At 39.5% G+C, this 20,762-nt stretch overlaps 1 protein-coding gene across 8 annotated transcripts; it reads left to right on the forward strand.

Annotated features, from left to right (window-relative positions):
- Positions 1-284: 284 nt before the first annotated feature.
- On the forward strand, positions 285-20,724 carry NBR1 (NBR1 autophagy cargo receptor). 8 transcript variants are annotated; one of them, XM_054801478.1, is made up of 21 exons: positions 285-468; positions 3,054-3,116; positions 4,419-4,437; positions 4,826-4,848; positions 5,694-5,912; positions 6,443-6,517; positions 7,683-7,900; positions 9,523-9,687; positions 10,153-10,359; positions 11,665-11,824; positions 12,340-12,627; positions 13,083-13,235; positions 13,700-13,775; positions 14,252-14,362; positions 14,846-15,034; positions 15,158-15,292; positions 15,905-16,268; positions 16,600-16,694; positions 17,248-17,326; positions 17,829-17,934; positions 18,328-20,724. In XM_054801478.1, the coding sequence occupies exons 1-21, from the start codon at positions 310-312 to the stop codon at positions 18,502-18,504; spliced, it is 3,081 nt and encodes a 1,026-aa protein (XP_054657453.1). In that variant the 5' UTR covers positions 285-309; the 3' UTR covers positions 18,505-20,724. The 8 variants fall into 8 exon arrangements, 7 of the variants coding, with proteins under 7 accessions (XP_054657453.1, XP_054657455.1, XP_054657454.1 ...); XM_054801480.1 differs by having other exon boundaries at positions 18,331-20,724; XM_054801479.1 differs by having other exon boundaries at positions 296-468; positions 14,873-15,034.
- The last annotated feature ends 38 nt before the right edge of the window (positions 20,725-20,762 follow it).

The raw sequence follows: 20,762 nt of genomic DNA on the forward strand, positions 1-20,762 counted from the left end.
CTCCCGGCGGGGCGGTGCAGGGAAGAGCAAGGCTGATTGGTTCTGCCACTGCCACGTGATTCCGCCACACGTATTTTATCTGAGTGCGATGGGGCCGGCGCGGTGTATTATGGGAGTTGCAGCGCAGCTCGGAAGTGCGTGTCTGCGCCCCGCCCCCTGCGTGCTTCCCCAGCTATGTTTATTGTTGTTGTCCCACAGCATCTGGCCACGCCCCCGCCGGCCAACCAGGGCGATGAGGAGGGTGAGTGGCAGGCGGAACGGCCAATAGTATCGCGTGGAGGGTGGGGGGCTGGCCGCGCTCGGTCCGCCATGTTAGGATCGTCGGGCAGCCTGACAGGGCTTCCCTTGCCTGCTCGGGAGCGCGGCATGGAGCCGCCGGTGAACCTCCGCGTCACCTGCCGTGGGGACACCCAGAGCTTCCTGGTGTCAGACTCGGCGCACACGACGTGGGCGGATGTGGAGGCCATGGTGAGCGCTGCTCGTCCCGCCTCGCCGCAGGAGGCAGAGCGGAGGGCCCGCCGCGGGGCAGTGCTGCCGGAGCCGCGGTGCCGCAGCCGTGGGGAGCCGTCTCGGTGAGGTGCTGGGAGTGGAAGCGCCTCTCCGAGGGCCCAGCATCGTCTCCCTCAGGTTCCTAAGCCGTGTCCCTCGTTTTGCAGGCTGTTAGAGCTGGTGTTTTCTTCTGCTGCGGTCTCAGCTTTTCTTTTAGCGCTGACAGTAACTTTTACTCCTGTTATATTTTTAGACTGGCGTGAAAAGCCTGTTTTGGACAAAGCCTCGTATGGCTCTTATGTTTTACTGTGTGAGCAGGTGGCCTTAGCTACGTGCTTTGCTCTTTTCCACAGTTATGGATACTTGCTTTTGGCACTGTACCCTGTAAAGTACAGTCTGTTCCTCTTATCTCCTTTTACTCATTCAAGTAGATATGATGAAGTAACACCCTTCAGTTGCTTATAGAACATTTTTCTGAAGACTTATCTTTGCTCTCTGGGGTAATCACTGACATACATTTTTGGTTTCTTGCTTCCTGGTGCCTTTTGTGTGCTAGATTGGATATGACTGGTTTTGTTAGTGGGTTGTGTGTGCATAGACAGTTGCTTATGACAGTTTGTATATCATGCTCTTGGTATATTGAAGAGTTTTTGTTTGGATCTTTATTGCCAGTGCTATTTAGTGAAAATTCCTGCATTGACTGAGGTTGAAATTGTGTAGAAAGGATTCCCTTGGTTATGATGAAATTGTAGCGATTTTACTCTGTAACAACTGTTCTGTTTTTTGTTTTTTTTTTTAGTGTACTCAAAGTTGCATCTTAATAGATCATAGAACCATGTAATGGTTTGGGTTGGAAGGGACCTTTAAAGCCCATCTAGTTCCGACCCCCTGCCATGAGCAGGGACACTCCCCACTAGCCCAGGTTGCCCAAAGCCCCATCCAACCTGGCCTTGAACACTGCCAGGGATGGGGCAGCCACAGCTTCTCTGACATACTCCAGGGCCTCACCACCCTCACAGTGAAGAATTTTTCCTAATATCTACCCTCCTTCCATTTAAAGAGATCTTGCCAGTATTTTATTTTCTCTCAGGTTTTTTTTTTTTTTTGCCAACGTATTCCAGTGTACCTTGTAGGAGGTTCTTGCATTGTGAATTACTCAAATTCAAAGTTTGAACTGCATCATCTTCACTCATTGTACTTCAGTCTTCAGAAGAGGCACTAGTTCAGGCTTAAAATACTTGGTGGCAAATAGACCTAGCAGGAATGTCTGAGCTAGTCAGAATCCTACTTGCGTCTAAGCTGGAAGCAGATTGCTATGTAAGCATGGTGTTGCCCTTAATCTTAAGTAGTCCAAGAGTGAGGGTGTGGTGTTCTATTACAGTGTTTCTCTAACTGAGGTGGTACCACTGGGTGTCTCTGCACCATGTGTGAATTACTGTTTCAAGGTAGTACCAGTTAAACTGTGACTTTCCTATGTTTTAATGTTTATTAAAAATGTCTGGTGTTTGTGAGGGACAATGCGATCTCTGGTTCTAGCTTGAGTTGTAGGGGAACAGTCTGTGGTACTAGACAATGTAGATACAAACCACAGTTTGTTCCTAACAAGCCTGGTTCTCTCACTGCACTCTCAAAATTAATTATATATCACTGGAAGGACATGCCTGTAGTATATTCATTGCAGAATGTATGTAGCTATGTCGTTGTGTTCTTGTGGTGCTATGTAAGTCCCAGCCATCTGCTGTCTTCTAAGGCTGTTGGTGGTGTTCTGTTAGGTCCAGGCTAGCAGAATGTCTCGGGTATAGCAGTTTTTCAGGGAGAGTTTCTGTCGAGAAAAATACAGTTTGTGTAGGTGGGTGATACAAAAATGCACGTGAGCCTCAAAGACTGTTATTCAACACAGGGAAATAACAGCCTTCGTTGATGGTTCGTTTGATGCTGTTTGTTTTGCCCTATTAATGCAAATTACAAAATAGCTGCTCAGCTTTATTTTCTTAATTCTGATCTCTAGATTGGATTGATATGTTCAGATATACAGTCCATCAGCCAGTGAGTAGTAGAATGAAATACTTTACTCTTTTTAGTACTTGAATTAATCCTAGTTTCCCAAAACACAAATAGGTTTGTGGAAAAAAGACTGCTCACCTGTATGAGCTGTTTTCCTGGTGCTTTTTAATTTAAAAGTTGTCATTTGGTACTTGTTGGCTTTAGCTTTTGTGTATCGCAGTGTTTACCGTGACTGAGTTCATTAACCCTGAACTAGTCCTGTTATAATGAAAAGGTTATTATTTATTTTGGTGTAAACATTAACTAGGGAAGATGAAACGTGAAAGAAACTGTTTTCTTTCTTTTCATTACAGAAAGTTAATAAAGGTTGGAGGCAAGGCACTGGGGAGAGTTGTTCAACTCGAGAAGAATGGATTTTGTAAATGGATTTTTATTTCACCTGAGAAAACTGAAGGGAGGAGTGGAAGGGTTAAAACACTTTTCCCTATCAATAATCATGATTTAACTGAAAACATCTGTAGCCCTTTCTCATTGTGGTTTTGTATTCTTTCTCCTTACAGGTTAAAGTTTCATTTGACCTGGACAACATTCAGATCAAATACATTGATGAGGATAATGATGAGGTAAAATACCCCCCCACCCCCCCAACAGATCTACCAAAATATAACGGGTGTGAAAATTTCTGTCTCTTAATAATTTGTAGTGGGTCCTTCAGGAGTGTCTATTATGTGGATCAGAGGTGATGTTTTTGCCCCTCTGATAAGAAAATAGCTATTAGTCTTGTGGTTTCACTCTTAATGTAGCATACTTATTTTAAAATTTTTTTTAGAAGCTACTGTCTTTCTTACCTCATAGAAAGAGTTCATGGTTCTACGTGCTCTGAGGGAGGGATGCTTCTGTTGAGGGACTTTCTTATTTTTCATTTTATCAGGATAAGGTAGTTGTAACTATTTGTGTTTGTAGTCATGGTAAAGCCCTGTCGCTTCAATCTACACTCCTTCCTCTGAAGAATGTAGGTCCCCTGTCATTAGCATATGTTTACTTCAGTGAGCTGGTGTGCTCAAATCCTCTGCTTGTTTTATGCAAATGCTATAATCTCCAAGCAGATTAGTGACTCAGAAAACAAATTGGTTACTTCTAGTTGTCCTTGTTGAGTAACTTCCTGCTTGGTATAACGTCACCCACTCATATGCTTTCTGTTTATCCAGAGATTTAGTGTAGAATGAGCTCTCAAAGAGAACATAACTTTTGCAGACTCTGTTCCGCTACTTGGTTTGTAGCTCTACTAAACTGCAGAGATGGGGATCTTTTTTTTTCCCCCTAAGGGGAAATGTCAGGATGCTTCCAGCAACATTTTGGGGAAGGATTTTCCCCTTATTTTCCAGCCTATATCTATATAAATATATGGATGCCTCTGTTAAAGATCTTTTTCAAATACTAATGAGTAAACATTGTTCAGAATCATGCAATGCTGTAGTTATTAAATATCTTCTTGTATTAGTAACTTCTGTGTGCAAAATTGATAAATAAGCACCTGTAGAAGATGGGCTTGGCTTGTATTTAAATCAAAAGAACAGTTCTTTCATGTTGGGCATTAAAAGCAACTGGGTCCAACCTCTGTGTACTTGTATAGTGAACCCAGCTTGCACTGGTATCGCTTCCAGTAGATGAGTCCACGCTTGTTCTGGATGCTAGTAGGTGCCAGAGACTTTGTTTATTGTGCAAATCTAATAAAGGTCTATTCCAGAACACCACAACACCACAACATTGATTAATGATTAAACATGACAGCAATAACAAATAGCTGAAGGAGTGGTATTTTAGAAACTCTGACTAAAAGTACGTTTATTCTGAAAGCGTGTTAGTTTTAAGAGAATCACAAAAATATATCAGTGGCTATTACTCACTATTATTTCTCTTTGCAGGTCTCTGTGAATAGCAAAGGTGAGCTGCTACTTTACTGAAGTGAAATCAGTAAAGAGACCCCAACTGTTGTTCATGTTTTTGGAGAAGCAGTTGAGAATGCTTGCTTTTTGATTTTTGGATTTTATGTATGGTTGGGCATCAAATTCTTCCAAAAGGAAGGAGTTTTTGATCCATAGGAACAAATTGGAAATAACTAAATTAATGGAATGTTAAGTCTCTAGGCTGTGAGAACATGTTTGCTCGTTGCTGTGTATACAACTTCTTCCTTCACTAGCACTATTTTAAAAGAATTTACAGAAGGTATGGGAGACACTCCTTCATGTAAGGGTCCCTAAGTACTATGTGTTAAATTTACATGTATTGTTTGAGATGGGGAAAATTCACATTTCTTTCCCTTTTTCTTTAGAGGAATATGAAGAAGCGCTGAAGGTAAACCCTCTCTTTGAGTTTTTTCAATATATTCATCCTTTTCCAATTAAAATTGGTGTAGCTGAGAAAAAACCCAGCATTATCTGGCCCATGGAAATCAGAATAGCTCAGTTTTCTAGCTTTGGACACTAGCTTGAATGTTTTACTACTATTTTTTTTTTTTCATCCAGGCTAATCTTGATTTGTGTAAATTAGTTGAATAGGCAGTTGTGGTTCAGGGCCCTGAGCAGCCAATTCATTGGTTAAATGACTGGCTTTCTCTAACACTTAAACAGTAATCCCATGTTTGGAAATACCAGGCTTTAATGGGATCCTTTTAAAGATCTTGCCACGTAGACTCTAATGTTGTATTCTCTGGCAATAAAACTTTAATTGGTATCAGTGCTTTGTTACTTTATAGGCAGTTAATTTTACTTAGACAAAATGAGAGTTGCATTCCTTTAAATTTCAGTTGTACTGGTATATACTAATACTAATACTTTCAGAACTTTTTGCTTATGGTCTGAACTTCAAATCAGATAATAATGTGAAAATAATCATAAATTAAAATTTACTGTAAGTTACTGCACAGAATCTCTATTGTTTACTGGCTCACATGAACAGCTTTATTGTAGATTGAAAAAATCCTGCAGAATATCTGCATAATTAACCTTTTGCTTATAATAAACTCTTTAATAAGCATATTGGTAACCTTTAAGAAAGGCAGAATAGACTGTCATTTCACTCAATTTCAATTTTTTTGTGTTAGTCTTTCCCCAACCTCTCCAGTGTAGTGCTGTATTTTTACAGGATTTTGTATTTTGGTTGTTTGTGGAGTAAATATGGTGTATGTCTTGTTTATTTAGATTGCAGTTAAACAAGGAAATCAGCTTCAGATGAATGTGTATGAAGAAAACTCTTCTCCAAAAGAAACTTCATGTTCTTCTTCTTTGCAACTACATGAAAAAAACATGACAGAAAAGTTGGCACTTCTTAAAGATGAGAAGAAACCTCTTTCATGCTACTCCATGCTAGCTCAGGGGTTAGAGGAAGACTTAGAAAATGAAAAGGAGCTGACAATTCAGGTAGGATGCAGAGCTGGATTATATATTCATAAGTGTAATTTACTTTATCGTCATCTTTACCCATGCATAAAAACTCTTGAGTTCAGAAGTTGGTCTTCCTTTTCAGCTACCTGCACCCGTTGAAGCTCCCAAAAATGTTTGAATGTCTTCAAGAGGATATTTTGCTGCTGCATTTAGAAATACAGATTCTTTCGTGTTGACCATTCTTAAGTATTTTGATAAAGCAATTGGTCTCATGAAGCCCTGATTGCCATCTAGTAACTTCTGGGTGACTTGATTTCTTTGGCTTTGATGTGTAATTACACTCAAATGTTCATAAGGCAGAAATCTTTCAGGAAAATGTCAGTGGCTTCCTTGCATTGTTTTTCCATTGTTTTCCAAATAACTTGAAATATTTTTTTTGTAAAGACACTTGAGGGGAGAGCAATTGGAAAGTGGTTAACTTGCTGTATTGAGGATTTTTTGCAGCTTTGCATATTTAAGGTTTGTGACTTATTTTTGTGGTGTGTTTGTTTTGTTTGTTTCCCCAGCAAAAGTTAAATCACACTAGAACAAGAAGAACAAATGAAAATCCTCCAGAATGGTTTACTAGCTACTTGGAAACAGTAAGTGTGGGTTGTTGTTTTTTTTTTTTTTTTTCTGAATTTTAGTATTCTTAGGAATACATAAGAGGTTGTGGGTGGAAAAGATACCTGTGATGCCTAACTCTATATAATCTGATCACACTTGCTCTCAGTACTGGTGACTGGGATCTTAAAGGGCATTTAGGCATCCCGGTCACTTTGCTTTTGTGGTTATAAATGGAAACAAGATGTTTAACTATGACTGTACAATGTAGGTGTTACTTTAAAAAAAAAAAAGTTTGATACATGCCACTTTTTGTCAAAAGTGTATTGTTTGCTTTATGCAGTCAATTGTTTTGAGTGTAGTTTTAAGTAGCTCCCATGCTAGAATCCTTGTTGCACTCCAGATAGTCACAGGGACTTTGGGGCACTCATAATGAGAGAGAGCAGGAAATATGGTGCTGCTGTTGGAGACTCTTGTTTGACCAGTTTCTGTAGGGTAATAGTTAGGGTTTCCTGAGATTTGAAGCATAGCATTTGATGACCTTGCTTTTCTTGATTGTTCAGTTCAAGTAAATACTTTCAGGAGGCCAATGAGTATAACCTATAGATTAATAAGATGTGGGTGTTAACTTGTTTTGACCAGCTAATAAATGTCACTGAGAAGCAGTTAGATACGAATGCTAAGAATCAATTAGCTAGTGAGTTCTCAAAACTAAAAGGTCCAGTGGTACAATAGTATATGTGTTTATCTTTAAGCTTTTTTTTCTAGCATCTCCCTTCCTTTTCCACCTCTTTATACAAGCTAAAGATAGAGGAACTTAATGGTTGTATTTACAACATCCCTGGTGATCAAAATCAGGAGTTGATGATAGAGACTCCAGAGGGGTTTGTTGGAAGTTGTGTTAATTGTCTCGGAGATTAGTTTCCTTCCCTTTGTGCAAGGTTATGGAAAAATCTCAATATTGTGAACATGAATGTATGATTTTTAAATTTGCCATGTTAAAACACACGGGCTCATGTTTTCTGAAATACAAATCCTCTTTGAGGAATGTGATACTTGTTTAATTTCATCTGGAATGTGCTGAGGGGATGGGAAGTGGATTCTGAGCTGCTTTAGGATTTAGGGATTGGGAGAATTGGGACACTATAATCCAACTTTTGAAGCTGCATAGGTGGATCTCATGCATGACTAATTTTTTTCCAGTTCAGGGAACAAGTAGTTAAGGAAACTGTTGAGAAACTGGAACAGAAGCTGTATGAGAAGCTTGTTCATCACAATCAGCCTCCAGATTTTTCTGAGAGCTCTATTACAGCAGCACCTCCAGCTTCAGAGAGCCGATCAGGAAACAGCAACCAGTGTGACTGGCTGATCTCCTGCTGCAACTGCCAGGCCCGAATTGTTGGAGTTCGCTACCAGTGCAGGTAGGTAGAATATGATGAGAGATGGGAGTGTGGGAAACCTAACGTGCAGGGCATGTGGATGAGTCTGAGAAACCATCTCAGTATTGTAGACTTCGAGATATCTAATCTGCAGCATGCTGTACATTTCAGAACCTCTGGTATGTGTCTTGCAAACAGCTTATGTTCTCTGCTGTGGTGACTACTCCTTATCTGCATAAGAGCGAGATTAATACTATTTTGAGAACATGATTGTTAAAGAGAGAGAACTTTCTAAGACTTGCTATATTCTCAAAAAACTCTTTACCTTTTTTGCATATAACGTGCAGTATTTGTAAAGGAAAATGTTTCATTTAGTTTAATTAACAAAAAACCCAAAACTTATAACCACCAATCTGTAATAGTCCTTTATTTAGTTCTGAAAGTCAATGAGACTAAAGCAGGTCATGTTGTCAGTTTAATAATACGAAATAGGTTTTGATAAGTATCTTAAGTGAAGTGTCAAAAGTGGATGTTTTTATTTGAATGAGGCAGTTGCTGTAAAAGTAAATATTTTAGGATTAGGCAGCAGCAGTGAATGGAATGTCAGCAGGGGTTTTTCTTTGGATGTTTATTTTTCTTGCTGGCAGGAGTTGTTTTTACCAGTCCTATTCCTGCTTTGCATCCCTGAATGCTTTAGTTGACTTATCCTCTGTATTTTCCTACGTAATCCTCTATATTTCATAAGGAGTGTATGGAGTGCACCTGGGGATGGATGAGGAGCTGACTGAGAGCTTATGGGTCAGGATTAAAGGGAGGGCAGGGGACATTATAGTGGGATCTGCTGCAGGCCACCTGACCAGGGGGACTGAGCACATGAGGCCCTCTGTAAATAGATAGGAGCAGCCTCAGGTTCACAAGCCTTGGCCTTCATGGGGGACCTCAACCACCCTGATATCTGTTGGAGGGACAACACAGCGGGGTGTAAGCAATCCAGGTGGTTCCTGGAATGTGTTGATGATAATGTCCTTCTCCAAGTGGTAGAGGAGCCAGCAATGAGAGGTGCCATGCTGGACCTTGTTCTCACCAAGAAGGAGGGGCTGGTGGGGAATGTGAAGCTCAAGGGCAGCCTTGGCTGCAGTGACCATGAAGTGGTGGAGTTCAAGATCCTTAGGGCAGGGAGGAGGGTGCACATCAAGCTCACTGCCCTGGGCCTCAGGAGAGCGAACTTTGTCCTCTTCAGGGATCTGCTTGGATCCCTGAAGCCCTGGAGGGATCTTTAAGGTCCCTTCCAAACCATTCTATGATACGAAGTATGATGCTGTTTCTGGCATTGTATTTCAGTATAATGTTTTATCCTTTACAGCAGCAATTGTTAATGACCTGTGCTAAAGGACGCATCGGGCTTTTTCAGTGTGTATTCAGGAAGTGTAACTGTGTTGCAGCTTTGCCAGGAAGAGAGATACTGATCTGGGTATTCCAGATGACTGCAAATATTGATGTATAAGTGAGAGAACCAGCTCTGTTTCACTGAAGCACTGCTTACAATGGTAGTATGATAGAGTTGTTTCTCTGCAGAAATGTAAGGATTAATTATCCTTTAGTGTCTTTCTAGCGTATTAATTCTTTTGTCTGCCTCTTGGTAACAGTCTGCCTTTTCTTTGCAGTGTTTGTCCAGCCTACAATATCTGTGAACAGTGTGAAGCAGGAATATATGCACATGATCCTAATCACGTCTTGTTAAAGCTGCGAAGACCTGTACTATGTACTGCTGAGAATTACAGCCTTGCAGAGTTTTCGTCTCGCCTGCCTGCTACTCTGGAGCAAGTTAGGTAAATGGTGTCAGTACCTGACAAGATTATCCTGATAGCAAAGTGGAAACACCTGTATTGGGGTTGATGTTCAGCTTTTATTTTAGATTTAGAGATAACAAGAAATGGAAATGGTACTCAAGCTTTATTTTGAGTCACTAAAAATAGCCATATACTTATAAATGGCCTAAGTCATGAATCTTACAGTGTTTTTAATAAGAAAGTAGAAAAGACAGAATTTTGTGTCATAGGTGGATAGCCAACTGAGAGCTTGCTTTTTCTGACTTTAAGTTTGCTCTTTCACTGAGGCCATTCCAAATATCTTCACAAGCAACTATGAAGATGTTCTTTTAAAATTATCTGGTATCCAGTCTAGAAGCATGAGACATTTTCTGAAGTTTCCCTTTGAGACTAAGACTCTGTTGGCTAAAGATAAATTCTAATCAGTTTAATGTATTGTAACAAGGTGGCTTATTCTCTCCGCAGGCTCCAGAAACAAATGGACAAAAGATTTCTGAAGGCAGAAAAGCAAAGATTACGAGCAGAGAAGAAACAGCGAAAGGCAGAGGTCAGAGAGCTCAAAAAGCAGCTAAAATTGCACAGGAAAATTCATCTGTGGAACTCCGTCCACATATTGGAAACTAGCGGCTCACCTACTCTGAAATCTGAGAGTCTCCAACCTAATACTGTCCTGTAAGAGATGTTGTTAGCTGACTCTTTCTTAGTTGTGCTGTCTGTCCTCTTGTGATGAGACCAAGTTAAAGTAACAGGAGGAAGGTTATGAAATTGCTCATTCCAAGTATTATTGGTCATTGGACCCTGTGAGAATTTTGTTTAAATGGAATTTTGAAGGTGGATTGTGTTTATTGTTTTTACTTGGGAGGAGAGTAGGAGAAGAAAAACAACTAATGGTTATTACCAGAAACGTACAGACTTAAGATAAATTCAGGAGGAAGGAGAATGCCTAGGATTACATATATGTGCATGCATGCACATACAGCATAAATCAATGTTACTGCCACTTTTAAAAAAGTCTGTATCTTCCTGCTATATTAAGTGTTGCTGCATAAAGTCAAGTACATTCTATGTGCTTATGGTCAGTGTTTTTTTCTTTTTTCCTCTTTTATGTGATCTTAGGCTGAGGCTCACTGGACAGCAGCCTTTGCAGGCAACTACTTTGCATTTTCTGTTCCCTTTGGTTTTGTGAATGTACAGGTGTAAAGTATGTGTAATGTAAACTAATGTACTAGTTTCTTTTATTCATCTCTTCCATTTAGGGTGTTTAAAAGTCAAATTAGCATTAATCAGTTACAGTGGGGAGCTTAAAATAGCTATCTTTGCTTCCTTTTTGCTGAACAGGCACATTACAGGAACAAAACCAATGCTAATTTAGATCCGAATTTATTTTTTTTTTAGATCTGTTAAAGTTGGCATGCATATGAGCTGCTTCATCAGTCCCCTCTCAGTGTGTCCAAATTTAACAGTAAAGATTTGGATTAAATCTATTTTTGAGCCCCTTTCAGGAAAAAAATATGGTATCTTGCTGAAAAATATTGCTTGTAAAGCCAAATAAAAAGACACTAGTGCTTAGACTATAGCATGATCTTTCTGATTCAACATCATAAAGGTAATAACTTCATTCTCTAACAGAATAGCATAGTCCAAAGTGCTGTCAGACTAAATCAAATTGTGAAGAACAGTGAATTTTTCTCTGTTAAACCTGAGTTCTGTAATTATAATAATATTCTTCCCGATAAGCCAATCTTGGTTTGATGTTTTTCTATTTCTTTTTTTCCTTAAGTAAAGGAAAGCAAATTGCTATCTGGTGTTTAGACTTAAGATGAAAACCGTAGCTAAAATGTTAGAATCTTGAAACACTTCTGGAGATAAAAGAAGAAAACAAGTGAAATGGCCTCCTCTATTTTTAGCCAGTGAAATAGCAGCTGAATGACTTCCTCAGTTTTGGTGTATTTGTTTGTTTGCTCCCCATACTTCCAGGAGTCCTAGCGAACCCTTCCAAGCAGTTGTCCCAACACTAAGTGCGGTATTTGTGGATGAGAATTTGCCAGATGGGACTCACTTGCAACCAGGAACAAAGTTTATCAAACACTGGCGAATGAAAAATACTGGCAATGTGGAATGGAGCTCAGACACAAAGGTATCTTTCCTTTGCTATTACTTTTACACACTAAAATAGCTCTGTAAGTAATACTTGTATGCATTAGGAATCTGAATTCTCTATCAGAACCCCATTTAGGATTTCATTTGGCCTGTTAATTCACAAGCTGGGAATTCTGGGGCGATAAGCTGTCCAGGTGCTCTTTACAACTGCAGGCTATAGGAGGAAAGCAGTCAAGATTAACATCACTGAACATGTCTTCCAGTCCTGTTATGTTACAGTTCAGCTTTGTTTACAACAGGTGTTGTATTGCTTTTCTGACTTCAAAAAGCCTTTTTTTCTGTGAGTGACTGAGTTCACATTGAAAGATGGAGTTCTTTTCTTGCTTTGGTGATAGTGACTAATGTGAGAGTGTTTACTAGCAGCCTCTCTTCTCCATGCCTAGTATCCATTAGGCCTTTCAGCAGAGGAACTTAAAAGCGTATTCCATGCTGCCCACAGTTTGCAGAGAAGCTTGTGAAGTTAACCTTTTCTCTTTCTGTTGTATATTTCAGCTGAAACTTATGTGGGGAAATCTGACCTTAGCATCTTCTGAAAAAAAAGATGTGTTAGTGCCATCCCTTCCATCGGGACAAGTAGGAACTGTTTCAGTTGAGTTTGTAGCTCCTAATATAGAAGGAACTTACACCTCTCACTGGAGACTGTCCCACAGAGGGGAACAGTTTGGGCCCAGGATCTGGTGCAGTATTGTTGTGGATCCCTCCCCAGCTACTGACTCTCTAGAAAGCAATTGGAAGGATTCGGACTCCTGTCAGAAGGATAAAGCTTCCAGCACGAAACAGGCAAGTAATTCATACAGTATTTGGGGCAGTTCTGAATTGCCTAGTAGATGGAATAATGAATATTGTTCAGTGCAATGGCATAGTGTCCCTAACTATGTTGATTTCTAGGGGATTCTTTTAGTTGTTTGCTTCTAAATTTTATTTTTAATAGAAAAGAAACACAACTTTTACTGCATTTTGTAAGTTCTAAAATGGTCGTTCTTTTTGACAGGTGTGGGATTAGGTATCAGTCTGTTGCAGCTATTTGTCTAGTTCTTTGATTGAACTGAAACATTGCAAGATCTCTTTGTTAGATCTTGTCCTTTTGGCTCTAAAATGAGTTGAATTAAATCTCTTTTCAAGTTACGTGTGTTCTTATACACAATATTCAGGCTTTACATTTCCTGTAATTGTTTTATTTGCTGCCTGCCTAAGGGGATTCTGGGACTTTATTTTTTTGTTTGTTTGTTTTGCAGGATGCTTCCTTAAAGGCAGAAGCAGGTGCTCAACTGATGGGTGAAATCATGGAGCAGGCTGAAATACCTCTGCCAACTATTCCTTTAAAGATCAAAAATCTGCCAAGTGAGAGAGAATTTTATATCCCATCTGTTGATCTCCTCACTGCACAGGTAAAGTGCTAAAATTCAGGTAGAGATAAAACAAATCCCCTTAGGTTTGATATCTAGTATATAGGCATCCATAAGAATAAAAAGCTCCAAAATAGCCACTGTATTTTCAGGAAGAATATATTGCATTTTATATAGCAGAACTGTTTTCTTGAATTAGTATGGGGGACTGTAACTATATGGAAGGTACACGCAGGACAGACAGATTCTCAATAAAGACTCACAGAGTTGAGTCTTTCTCTGGCCCCTAACAAGGAAGTAGTTAGCTTTGCCTCTTGTTGCCCTAATTTGTGTACCATCTTCTATGATGTGTATATACCTTATGGGAAAACTGACCTCTCTCATGCTGACTAATTAACAGAGTGGAGTAGACTTATTTGTAAGTTAAGGAGATCTGATGCTGGGAAGTACAGCATGAGATTCCATTTCAGAATTTGATGAAAACTCTGTGGTGTTTCTTTCTGTAGGATTTGCTGTCCTTTGAGCTGTTGGACATTAATATTGTGCAGGAATTGGAGCGAGTGCCACACAATACTCCTGTTGGTAAGGTTCTTCTCATATTGTGTGCTGTCTGTAGCATTCTGAGTTAACTGTTTACTCAATGAGAAACTGAACTTATTTGTGTAAAAGGCTTATTTATTCTTTATTCTTCAGGCTAGAGTGTCTTCCCAGCTTTCCTGTCTTTTCATTTTGATTCTTGCTGCAGTCTTAGAGGAGATATTTGATAGTGCTTTGTATCCTTTGTATTTTTCAGTCTTGGCTTCTTCTCAGCTTCACGTCCCCAAAACCCTAAGATTTCAGACATTGAAGAAGGCAGCCATTTTCTTTGGTCAGCCAGTGCCAGTGTAATGCAAAGCTAGTTGTTTATTTCACCAAATTATCTTGTAAGATAACTGAGTTTCTTCAGTCTTGGAAGAATATCCCTTAAAAAAAGAGAACTTCTTAAAAGGTTGCCTTCTGCAGGAAGGAAGGTTCCTACTCCTTTAATGCTAACTATCTTTACTACCTTTGTTTTTCAGACATGACTCCATGCATGTCCCCTTTGCCACATGATAGCCCCTTGCTGGAGAAACGTGGTTTGGGTCAGATAGAGGAGGAGAATGAGGGGAGTGGATTTAAACCAGTGCCTGGTAAGCAGTAGTTGTGGGGAGCTTGGGGGTGAGGGGAGGAAGATACTGTCACTTCTGTGCTGTTAGCAGTCTTGATGTTTTAAAAGAATTCTAACTCCTGTCTTTTCCTTCTGTGGAAAAACACACAGTTGTTTGGCTCATAAACCTGTTGTCTGATGCTACTCTGATTGTAGGGGTTGGAGTGTAACATGCGTAGAACTCAGAAATACAAATGCTTCTCTTGATTTGTGCGACTGCTAGAATTGTTGGGAGAATTAAGTTTGCCCATTATAGATGAGATTATACTTAAACACTCAAGGTGTGGCCCCCATGCTTCTCAATCACTTTCACATTCAACTTGAAAGAATTCTAAATTCTTCCAGGTTTTTAAAAAGAATTAATACATTGAGTCAATACTAGCCTTGGCTAGCCTAAAAATTTTTTCTTATACTTACTTTTCCTTGTGATGGCATTGAAATAATTTTTTATGTTTCCCTTTCAAAGGGATGACGGAAGCCTGCTTTCCTGCAGATACTTGCATAGCGAAGGCGAAAGCTGAACCCCTGTTGAACCAGGAGGAAGGAGAAGAAGATATGAGTGGGACTCAGTTTGTCTGTGAAACGGTAATTCGCTCTTTAACCCTGGATGCTGCGCCTGACCATAAGCCCCCACAAAAAAAGAAGATCCTCCAGTGTAAGTACTGTCATCAGCTGGCTGCTGTGGCTTTACTTTTTTGCAGTCAGACATTGGCCAAAAATTGCCCTGCACTGCAGGTGGTGATACCACTTTAATTGTTTTTCCTGATTGTTTTATTAGACCCTTTACAAACATTGCAAGACACCTTCAGTTGCAATGTGATAAATGAAGAATCTCCTAGGATAAAAACTAATTCCACTTCCAAAAAGGAAGCAAAGATTCATCAGTCAGAGACAATGAATAAAAATGACTCTGGTAAGTAAAATAGGTTTGAATTTATGATACGGCTGTATAAGGGCTAAAAAAAGAGAAAATCAAGTGTAAAAAAGATCTGACACTGTTCTAGGAAATTGATCCTCACTAGATCAAGAGAATCATTATTATATCAGAAAATTGGTGTCAGTACTCTGAACAAGCAGCTAGTTTAACAGCTGCTTTAAAAAAAGTGAAATAGAGACATAAAGGTTCCAATGGGGTATTCAAATAAGTGCTCATATGTTAAGCATGGCTGGTGCATCCATATTTTGTATGTGTAGCTTGAGGTCAGTGCTTTGACCTTGTTGATGCATGTAATTTAGGGGCTGAAAGCTGATGTTTAAGTTCTCAGTGGACCTCTTATTCCCATTTTTATTATAAGCATTAATATCGGTAGCATATCTGCATAGGCTTAACAGTAAGATCTGTTACTCTTTCACACTATACCCCCATCCTCCCCCCCCCCCGACAAAGAAAATTATACCATTAATAGCAGCAGCAAAGGTTTACAGTTGTTTCTGAATACTTCCTTTTATGTCTGGGACAATACTGTCTTTGCTGTTATCCACACAAAATGGACAATTGTTAATACTTAACTTTTTTTCCTGTTAGGGGACCTTCCACTGTCTGATGAGAGAGCAAACCCCTGTAGTGATACCAGCAATTCTGATCAAGAGGAAGATGATGATAAAGATGATGTTCAAAGTCAAGGCTCCTCTGCTTCATCGGAGGATTATATCATTATTCTCCCCGAGTGCTTTGACACCAGTCGTCCTTTAGGGGAGTCTATGTATAGCTCAGCTCTTTCTCAGCCCAGTTTGGAAAAGACAGGAGAACCTGAAACAGGAGCAGAGAATCCAGAAGGGGGAAGCCAGCCACAGGTCCCCAGTGTCAGTGATATTTTGACAACTTCACAAACACTAGCTGTAGTACCACTAACCCCCGAGACTGCGGACACCTTACCCCAAACACAAAGGTGGGCTTCTTGGACAGGAACAAACCAGTTGTGTTAGTGTTGCTGTAGAGTCTGCGGGGTGTTGTGCTGCTTGTGTGTAAGTTCAGTGTCCAAACAGAAATTGTTGCAACCAAAGTTTTGTCACGTGCCTGGAGTGAATGTCCTGAATCCTGCAACTTTCTTTATAAAGCCTGTACTCACTGATGAGGTGAGTGCGAGAGAGGGAAAGAAGGGAGCATGTGAAGACATGAAACTCTCTTCTTCAGACTTAACCTACATGTGTACATGCAGAATGAAAGTAGTAAAAGTGATTTTTTTTTTTTTTTTTTTTTTTTGCCCCTTATGTTCTCAGGAATCTTGCATCTCTTCAGAATCATATCTTCCAAGAACCAAACATACCAGCTTCAGAGCATATCTCTTCCACTCCTCATAATCAAATAAGAGAAGGTATTGACAGTACTTAATGAAGGGTGCATCCACAGTTGTTATTGCCTATTCCTTACGCCTAGTATTGGATTGGATGTCTTGTTATTCTTGAGGAGAGCAGAAATCTACCAAGTAGTGATTTTTTTTTCTCCTGGTGTTGAAATGTTACTATATAGAAGATTTGAATAAAGAAATAATTGGCTTTGTGGATCAGCTAAGAGCATCTATTCATTAGAAATGGTAGGAGGGTACTCAGTAGTGTTTGACATCTGGAAAATTAACTCGCTTTGGAATTAATGAGCTATGTTGTTACAGTCACTGGGCGCTCACACAGCAGTTCATGTCATGTTAAAGTAAACACCCACTGACTAATCAGCCAAATAACTTCTGAAATTCTTTTATTATTTTGACTGCAGTGAGAATTCTGTATACCTAGTTTGTGTCTGGATAATTAAACTTGAAAGTGTTAATTTTGGGCTGAATCCCACTCCTTTCCATTTATGTACATGCTGTATCTCTTCAGCTTCTTGTTAACTGGCCATATTGATATGGTACTTTTTTCTTCCTATTCCAGAACCCAGTGGTGAAGACAGTCATGGACCAGGATCTTCTGGATTTCTAAGTAGTAAACAGAAGTGCTCAGAATACCCAAGGTAATAAAGCTGAAGCTGTGACTTCCCAGATACTGTTTTAAACTAACTGCTACGTGAGTCCTTGACTGCTTGGCAACAACTAAAATATTAGCGTGTTACCAACATTATTCTCATCCTAAATCCAAAACACAGCACTATACCAGCTACTAGGAAGAAAATTAACTCTATCCCTGCTGACACCAGGGCATAGTGCACAGCTTTCATGTGTAGATGTACGCTTCTGGGTGAGAATAGTTAATTCTTTACAAACGGCCATGTTATGGAAAAGCAAACTAATGTACTTTAGCATAAAACCACAATTTAATAGAAGGTATGAAGAGAGAAGGGAAGAGCATCCTGGATAGCTCAGTTCTCAAACAGCAATGATTCCTTTGGATTGTAGGTTGTTCTCTCCAACAAAAACTAAATCTCAGTTGGCACATCAACAGGGAGAGACTTGCATTTCATGTGAAACAAACGCTTGGCTTTACTGACCCTAAAGTAATACCTGACTTCTCTGCAGATACCCTCAAGGAAGCAGCATTGCAGGAGAACTAGTTAAAGGAGCTTTGTCTGTTGCTGCTTCTGCCTACAAAGCATTATTTGCTGGACCACCCATTATAGAACAGGTAAATGTCTGTCTTGTATCCTACATGAATTTCATAGAATGCCAACCTTAAAATTACAAGTCTATGTTTTATAAATGTATCAATATTCTATATGGGACTTCATGTGACAGTAAAATGTTAAACTTGATGGCATCCCTTTGAAGTATGCTGCTCTGCCAGCGGATAGGGAAATGCATACCATGGGGATAGAAGCACGTCTCTAGTGTCATGTAAGAGTAGTAATTCACCTTTGTAAGTGAATGGTGAAAGCGAATATAAATAGCTTAATTGGGGGGGGAGGAAGGGAAGGGCCTCTGTGCCTTAATTATATTCCAGTATAATGCAGGACCACTGCTTCAAATGGCTAAAATAAATTATCTTTTTATAGCTTATCTTACTGTCTTTTGTTTTCAGCAGCCTGCAGCTACAGAAGAGCACACTGCCACTCTTCTATCCAGCCTGTGTGAGATGGGATTCTGTGACAGGCAGTTAAACCTGCGACTGCTGAAGAAACACAACAATAATATGGTTCAAGTGGTAACTGAATTGCTTCAGATCAGTAACAGTGACTGGTACAGCGGTAGATGCTGAACTTTCCTGGTGGAGGGAGGAATTGTCTTCATTGAGTAAACTCCCATTAAACACTGCAACAGGAGCAGGCTGCTCCTCAGCTGCTTAGTGTTTGGAGGTGTGACTAAAACTTTGGCTTTTCTTTGAGCTTGTGACTTTTTCTCATGGAAATGTCAAACAGTGCTTGTCACAGCATCTTGTGAATCGGAGACCAGAATTTCAGCTGTTATTTGGACCTCGTAGTTAAATGAGTAGTCTGTAAGTCTCTAATTTCATACCAAATCCTTTTATCAGGGAATCCTATAGAATTACTTTAAACTTCCACCCAGATGGGAACTTCCCCTTTTATTGCGTGTAAGATTTTTTTGATTTTTTTTTTTTTTTAGGGAGCTGGAAACTTGTTTTGTTGACTTTTAACAAGCTTTGGAATAGGGACAAGTGTACAATGCTGCTGTAAAATGTAGTCTTGCCTAATTTACAAGAGATGCCCACAATTAGCAAGTTGTTTCTTCTGATGTGATTTAGTAATTGATTTGTCCAATGCATGATAGTAATGTAGCAGACTTCAAGCTTACAAATAGTTATTAGAAGAAAAAGGTTGCTCGTACAGGAAAGCCATCTTGAACCATCAAACAACTTTTAAAGCCTGAAAGTGTAACTGCTCTTAAACTGATGAATACCAAGAAAGTAATTGTTTCTTGTAGCAGAATGAAGCAGGAGAGTGAATTTACCAGCAGCAATTGAACCATCTCTAGTAATGATAGTGCAAAACATTATCTCTAACAGGGAAATAAATATAGGCTGCATAAAGTATTTAGTGAAAGGGTAGGAAAGGCCTTTCTAAGAATCTTTACAGGCTCTCTGTGAAAATGTTAATTTGACCACTATCTTTTTTTCAGTATAGTGCAAACCTCTTATTCTGTTGATACCACATATAAGAATTGAAGAATGCGTAGAAACCTAGACCTGAATTAGAGTACAAATTCTGGTGACATTTAGGAATGGGAAGAGTGCTTGAGGTAGGGATTGTGTGACTTACATTATAGTTTGAAAAATGCATTAACTTACGCAGTTTAAAGTGTGCAGTCTCCCGTGATGGTTCTAGCTGCTCCCGTGTTTCCATACACACATCTGTAGGATTCACTTTTCTCACAAGATTTTGCTTTAGATGCCCATATGTAATTTGGAAATCTAAGAATTCCCTTCTAAATATGCCGAGAGAGATTTCATTCTGAAGAATCAGGAGAAATGAGCAACATAGACTGCTGTGCAGCGGTGTATCCATAGATAACTTTTCAGAGTTTGGTCCCTCTGAAGGTGACAGCAGTGTTGGCTACATTCTTACTTTCAAGCAAACCTTTTTCCTTGCTGCAGTAAGAGACCATTGATCCTAAAATATTTTATTACTGCTGCTTCAAACTAAGGTATTCCCGTTTTGTCGCAATGTACCTGAAGCAGTATCAGTATTGTGACTGACCAGGTGATCAGTAGTAGTAATTTTTTAAAAAGACATAATACCCTGATAAGATACTGTTAAAATAATTGAAGAAAAAAAAAGTTGTATCATACCATTTTTGTTTTAAACCTATTTTTATAGATTGTGGAAGATATACTCTTAAACGTTTATTTTGAAATACAGTAGAACTATTTTGCAGTGTTTTCCATCTCTCTGTACACCAGTACAACTGTCTGCTGTGGACCAGATAAAGATCTTTCTGTAACATGAAACTACTGTTTTTTCCCCACCTTAACTTATGCACACTGTTTTGAGTACCTTCTGGCTCCTGCCTGCTCTAGAATGAGAAGGATGAAGGGATGTGGATGAAGTGCAGTAGCTGGTGAAATTTCTAAGCGTAGTGTGGTTGTCTGCTTTGATCTGGAGTCCCCAGCAGGACACGTGTTCTTTCTGTGTGTACCTTCATACTTAATGTGTTCTATAAATTAACAAAACACTAAGACATTTGAGGAGGAACACTTCATTGCAGATTGAAATGTGAAGTATGAAACGCTGTTTTCTTTAGGTTACTTTTTACTAGGAGTTAGATAATGTATGCTTAGACTTAAGGTAGATACATTTCTGTTGGCTTTGTATATTTTGTTAATGGATGCATGGTATCATTTGTAATATATCCTATAGTGCAGATATGACCTCTGTATCTTACTTAGGGTGAGCACTTTAACGTCAGCGGTGAAGGGGGAGGACCCCCTTCTCCATCCGTACAATAAAGCTCTGTATCCCTCTGGCTCTCCCTCGGACTCTTTGCAAGGTGGGGGGGCTG

The sequence above is a fragment of the Grus americana genome, chromosome 22, assembly GCF_028858705.1.
Source record: "Grus americana isolate bGruAme1 chromosome 22, bGruAme1.mat, whole genome shotgun sequence".
Taxonomy (NCBI): Eukaryota; Metazoa; Chordata; class Aves; order Gruiformes; family Gruidae; genus Grus; species Grus americana.